General features: G+C 41.8%; 1 protein-coding gene across 1 annotated transcript; it reads left to right on the forward strand.

The window, feature by feature from the left end:
- The first annotated feature begins 4,656 nt into the window (after nt 1–4,656).
- Nucleotides 4,657–5,604, forward strand: LOC134231468 (uncharacterized). The gene has a single exon (XM_062713428.1). The coding sequence runs from the start codon at nt 4,657–4,659 to the stop codon at nt 5,602–5,604; it is 948 nt and encodes a 315-aa protein (XP_062569412.1).
- Nucleotides 5,605–7,054: the final 1,450 nt, after the last annotated feature.

A 7,054-nucleotide genomic window follows, 5' to 3' on the forward strand; every position in this document is an offset into this window, starting at 1 on the left:
TTTAAGCAGATTCGAGAGTAACTTTCTAGATTGTGTTTATTTAGGAACAGTTTTGAATACAATATGGTTGGAAATTTATGCGGAAGTTTTTGCAAGTGTATGCTGAGAAGCATATTCTGTTTCCTTCATTTCTACTTCTGTCAGCTTCTTGTTTCCCTTCTCAGTGGTATCAGCTGACACTTCTTTTGATGATTCTCGCTAACCTGCTCTTCTGGCGTCTTTTCCTCTATTTCTTCTTCCCGTGTCTTTGCTACTCTTCCTCCATCGATTCTCGTGCCTCCCCTGCTATTTCTGATATTTCATTTCCTCTGCTATTATTATCCCAGACGTTGATGGGCTTCCCAGTGTAAAAGGGGTCCTCTCTGGAGTGTCAGGCAGTCTAGGTACTTTCCTCTTTCATGAATCGGACTTCAACACCGCCATAAAATTGATTCGTCTATCACTAGCTTTGACGTGATTGTTTGTATCTCTGATTCAACTTCCACTATCCCAAAGGGTAAATCATCTGGCCTGCACTGTTAAGGAAGGTCAATGGATCAGGAAGTACTGATACACTTGCTATACATACTAGCATCAATAATGTAGCCCTCCCTTTTTTGGGTTGGGAGAGGGCTGCAACTCCTCAGGATCTCCGTAATGGTGTAGCTGCGGGAGCGATTCGCTCCCTCACGGATTTCGTCTCAAATTGTCAGTAAATGGCTATTTTATTAACATTTCTTACCTGGACTCCAATAATGTAGTTATCCAAGACATAAATCAATCCAAAACTAGGAGACTTATTGTTCACAGAACAATAAGAGGTCTTTCCACCTTCTTTGAATTTCATTTGTTTTATATCTGACTCCTTAAAATTAAATTCCATGAAAAAGAAACCAAAATTGTCTCAAAGCATAAAAAAAAAATGAAAAAAAAAAAATGGTGCAACATACACAGGTATGTTTTAAATCAACCATCCACCCCAAGTACACAGTATACAGCCCCCTATAAATACAAGATAAGTACAAGATTGGAAATTAATGTTAATATTAAGAATATTAAGAATATATATGTGATATAGGTAAGTTCCTCAGGGAGTAAGTCAATCAATGCGGTCTGGTGTAAGTAGTATAGAGCGCCTGGATGGGGGGTCAAATGAGTGCACTTTTTTTTGGGCAGAGTCAGCATATTTTTTTTTAAAAACTACTAAGGCAGCACGTGCAGATGCAGTATGAGCGAGAAGGATCGAGAACTTTTTTTCAGCATGAAGAGCACGTGCAGTAAATAAGTAACATTTAAAATGATCGAGAGGGACCCAGAACTAATATGCCGATGCAGAGACTTATGCATTGTGCATTGTGACGTCATAAAATAAAAATGATGGAGAAGGATCCAGAATGAATGGCCTAGACTGCATAGAGCATTATGACGTCATCAAATAGGCAGCGATCACATTCTAGACGTTTATGACGTCGTTTTACGGTAAAACTCGCAATATCTGTGTTCGTACTAAACGAGTCTTACTGTACCTATAAAAACTGTGTTAATGAGGCATTGAAGCTCATTTGTTTGCCAGACTTATTGTCATACAGATGGATTTCGACAGTGCTATTAAGAAATTATTAGCAGCACAACAGAGATTAAGACAGAGAAGAAGAGAAAAGGAATTAGAAGCTATTATTCGTAGACAAAGAAGAAGAGAATGGGAATTACGCAGACAAAATGCACGGCTCTTACGAAGCTTACAGAGATCAAGGACAGCTCAACAACAAGAGGAAGAGGAAGAAAACCTACCATCACCACCTTCCTCTCCAGCGCACGAACAACAACAACAGCCAAAACCGAAATTAATTTCGGAATACTACAAAATCCGATTGAATCAGGCCCGTCATTCCAGGAAATTCAAATCCAAAGAAGATGTTTACATCATCAGTTTTAAGGAACTTCCACAGAGGATTTATTCGCCGTTTATTCCGGGACATGCTGGACAACGTGAAATATCAGATGCAGTGTAATCCCAACGATTATTTACGGCTGAATATTCGTCACCCGTCTCTGGATTCAGACATTTGGTACGAGTTTACCCAATGTAAACATTTCAACGAGGACCTGATTTTAGACAAAATAAAAGCCGTGCAACAATCCAAAAAGGATTTAAAATCACGGACGGCGCTGTGGAATTCGACATGTTTCATGTCAAATATCCGGAAGGAAGTGGTGGACAAAATACGAAACATCTACAAGTGAATAAGGAGAGTTTCAAGAAGGGGAAACGATCTATCATTCAGATCGAGAATCCTTGGGATGTTTTGTGTCTACCGCGAGCCATAGTCGTAGCCCGTTTACACAGTCAAAAACCAGAAAACCCCGACCCAGAATGGGAAAAATAATGATTACGTATGCGGAAAGGCGATAAATACTTAGACCAGAAACGGGAAGCCACAGCACTCATGGAACAAGCCGGGTGTGATACAAATCAACCCTGTGGGCCTGCAGAGTGGACGAAGCTACAACAAGTGTTAGCCCCTGACTATAGACTGAAAGTATTTCTGTTCAAGTCTACATCCTCTAAACTCTGTTTAGAACCCGTTTACAAAGGCTACGGAGACGGAACTTGTTTGAATGTTTTGTTAGACGACCAGCATTACGATGCCATCCTTTCTATGCCAGGAGTGACGGGCAACCAATATTACTGTGATCATTGCGATGTGGGCTACAGTCATATTGAATACCATCGGACCCAGTGCCCTCATCGCTGTTCCTTTTGTTTAACAAACACCCCTTGTGCTCCAGACGGGACTCACATTCAATGTCACGAATGCCAGGGTTTATTTAAAAGCAGGACTTGCTACGAGAATCATTTACGGCCTTACAGTAAAAATACCACAACCACTGTGTGCAATTTAATGGGCCGATGCGAGCACTGTGAGAAATGGATGGGTAAAACAATACTCGCTCATCACCGGTGTGGAGGACAGAAAAAATGTAAGATTTGCAAGAAAACCGTAGACACCGATCATCAGTGCTACGTTCAACTCAAGCCAGAAAAAAAGAAGAAGGGCAAAGACACCTTACAGTTCTACATCTATTTTGATTTCGAATGTACCCAGGAAAACGGCATTCACCTCCCTAATCTGTGTGTGGCTCACCGTGTATGTCAACATTGCGGTCACTTACCCGTAGAAGATCCCTGTCCTCACTGTCGACACATGGGATCCCGTCAACACGTGTTTCAAGGACCAGAGACCTTAAGGCAGTTCGTGAACTGGTTATTACAACCCGATACAGGAAATAAGAATTCCACCTTGTTACACGACGAAGCTGTCATCATTGCCCACAATTTTAAAGGCTACGACGGTCAGTTTATTTTGAATTACTTGGTGCATACGGCCTGTATGAAACCTACAGTCATCATGAATGGCAGTAAGATCTTATCCATGCAGATCTGTGGACTGAAATTCCTGGACTCGTACAATTTTTTACCCTTTGCTCTGGCTAAGATGCCTTCAGCTTTTGGGTTCACCGAACTCAAAAAGGATACTTTCCCCATTTTTTCAACACGGAACAGAACCAGAATTACGTGGGACCTTACCCGCCAGCGGCTTACTATAATCCAGACGACATGTCTACGGCCGGACGACAGGATTTTTACGAATGGTACAAACAACAAGAAGGAAAAGTGTTTGATTTCCAGAAAGAATTTTTAGAGTACTGTATCTCCGACGTGGATATCTTGCGACGATGCTGTGCTCAGTTTAGGGGCACACTCAAGAGCCTGGTCAAAGTGGACCCCTTTCAGGAATCCATCACTTTTGCCAGTGCCGCCAATTTAGCCTATCGTCGAGGATTCATGCCCAAAAATACCATTGCTATCATTCCAAATCTGGGTTATGAGCCTGCTCGTCAATATTCTATCAAAGCCTGTCGTTGGCTTCACTGGATGTCTCACGAGGGTGGCCAAGTGATTCGACACGCTAGAAACGGGGGAGAAGTGAAAATAGGAAAGTATATGGTAGACGGATACGAGCAAGCCACCCGTACTGTGTACGAATTTTACGGCTGTTATTGGCACGGATGCCCCACCTGTTATCCGAATCTAAAGACTGAAACTCATCCACATCGTACAAACTTTACGTATCAGGAATTATACGAAGAAACCCTGAGACGGAGTGTAGTCTTACAGGAAATGGGGTACACCGTACACAGTATATGGGAGCACGAATTCGATCAACAAGTACAAAGATAAGTGAATATACAGTCTTTCCTACAACACCTGGATCTTCAAGATCCCTTAAATCCTCGCCAGGCCCTTACGGAGGCCGAACCAATGCTACACGCTTGTATTGCCAGGAAGGGGACATGCGATACGTGGACGTCTGTTCCTTGTATCCCTACGTTTTAAAACACAAGCCATTTCCAGTGGGCCACCCTGAAGTCATTACTGAGAATTTTCAAGAAGTGAGAACTTATTTTGGCCTGATCCACTGTCGGGTCTTACCGCCACGAGGTCTCTATCATCCCGTCTTACCTTACCTGACGGGAGGCAAGTTACTGTTTCCTCTATGTCGAACGTGTGCCGAACATCAAGACCCTACCTCAAGCCATTCATGTCGACATAACGACCAACAACGCAGTCTCACGGGGACCTAGGTGACGACAGAACTACACAAAGCTTTAGACATGGGGTACAAACTGGACCGTATCTACGAAGTATGGCATTTCCCTAAAAGCAGTAAGGATTTATTTAGACAATACATTGATACTTTTTTGAAAATCAAGCAAGAGGTCTCTGGATTCCCGACCGACTGTCAGACGGAGGAACAGAAACGAGCATATATCTATGATGTGTTGAATCCAGAAGGCATCATGATGGATCCTTTGAAGATTGAAAAAAATCCAGTGCTGAGGACCATTGCTAAATTGTTTTTAAATTGTTTGTGGGGAAAATTCGCCCAGCGCCTACTCCTACCCAAAACTCGATACTTGTCAGAAGAAGAGGAATTACAGCAACTCTTACAATACTCTACTTTAGACATCAAAGGAGTAGAACTGTTGGAAAATACAGACAACCCAGATGCAGACATGATGTTGGTGAATTACCAGGAGAAACAGGAATTCGTCGAGGAATGCCCTTTTGGAAACGTAGTGTTGGCCTGTTTCACTACAGCTCGCGCTCGTTTGCATCTGTATGAAACTTTACAGCCCTTGGGAGAGCGGACTCTGTATTTCGATACCGACAGTATCATTTATCAACATAAGGAGGGAGCCTTTAACCCTACCATTGTCAACAGTTTGGGAGGATGGACGGACGAATTAGATGGGGACCGCATCATTAAATTCATGTCGGGAGGGCCTAAAAATTATGCTTACGTCACAGCCAAAGGAAAATCTGTGTGCAAAGTCAAAGGATTGACTCTGAACTATCGGGCCTCCCAGATCGTGTCTCCAGAGACTTTAGAAAAAATGTTGAAGAAAGAAATAGATGAAATCCAGGTCTCCTATCCCTACAAAATACAAAGGACCCGTCACCATGAAGTCAAGACCATGCCTTTAGAAAAACAATATAGAATTGTGTATGACAAAAGACAAATTGTAAAGAATTATAACACTTTGCCTTATGGTTATTAAAATTGTTTTATAAAAATTTGATGTGTTGTTTTTTTTATACGATCGAGGTAAAAGAAATAAAAAGTTAATTGCTGTGTTAAGTATAAATAGACCCCTGAACCCCATTTTTCCTTCATTGATCAACATGTATTCGCAGGAGACACCCCTCCCCTATTTTCAACTGAAACACGAATTTACCATGGTGGTTGCAGGGCCCTCTAAATCGGGGAAAACAGAATTTGTCAAGAAATTGGTGAACAATTTACACTGGATCACCCCCATGCCTCAAAAAATCGTCTGGTGTTATCGAGAATGGCAACCTGCTTACACGTCTTTAACAGATCGGGTGTCCTTCATTCGAAATATTCCTGAAGACGATGAGAAATTAGTGGCCAATTTAAGTATTCCTCACTTACTCATTTTTGACGACATGATGGGAGGAAAAGCCATCGAATCGATTGTGGATTGGTTTACCCGTAAAGCCCATCATCGGAATACCAGTGTGATTTACATCACTCAGAATTTATTTGGTCGGGCAGCCTCCCATCGCACTATTAGTTTGAATGCTCATTATTTGGTCCTATTTAAAAACCCTAGAGATAAATCTCAGATCAGTATCTTGAGTCGTCAACTAGCCCTGCCTCATTTGATGTCAGCTTATCAAGATGCCACTAGTCCTCCTCATGGATATTTACTAGTCGACTTAAGTCCTCAGACCCCAGACGAATACAGATTGAGAAGTCGAATGTTTGAAATGTTGACTGTACACATGCCTCAAGAGTATAAATAAAAGTGTATCACTCTCATCTTAGTCATTCATCATTGAACAATCATCATGGCTCCATCTGCCAAGAGTAAATTAGTGAGAACCTTACGACGTTTACAGCGGGAACGAGATCCCGCTAAGCGAGCCCATTTAATCGAATTAGGGCGTAAAGCCTTATTGAATTGCGTTGCCATGGGGGCTCGAAATTTAATGAAGGGTGTACTACCTATTAATAAACAGACCCAAAATTTTATTAATAATCATCGTCAAGGTTTAAGTATCATAGCCGATCAGTCGGCGAGTGATCAAGATAGGAAAAATGCCATTTTAAAACGCGGAGGAGCTGGGTTTCTCGGTGGAGTGATCATTCGTCATTTATTCAAGTGGAATAGCCCTAAAAAACGACGTGTTCGTCGTTTGAAAAGTGTAGTAGTGCGAGTCGATAATAAGAAACAAAGAGTGTTTCCCGATTGGATGGTGCGAGTAGGAGGAGCAGCTCAAAAGAGCAGAAAGAAGAAGAGAAAAGCTCCCAAGAAAAAAACAGTTTCAAAGAAAAAAGCGGTGAAAACCAAATCCACCCCTCAAACTCTCGCTCAACGTAAAGCCATGCCCGAAAGTCTGAAACAAGAAATTAATCAGTATTATAAGGACCAAAGACAAAAAACGATGAAGGAGTTGTTAAAGAAACAAGCAGAACTGAGAATG

This window comes from Saccostrea cucullata, unplaced genomic scaffold, assembly GCF_032062105.1.
Source record: "Saccostrea cucullata isolate Sc308-1 unplaced genomic scaffold, CSIRO_AGI_Scuc_v1 ctg779, whole genome shotgun sequence".
In the NCBI taxonomy this organism is placed as follows: domain Eukaryota; kingdom Metazoa; phylum Mollusca; class Bivalvia; order Ostreida; family Ostreidae; genus Saccostrea; species Saccostrea cuccullata.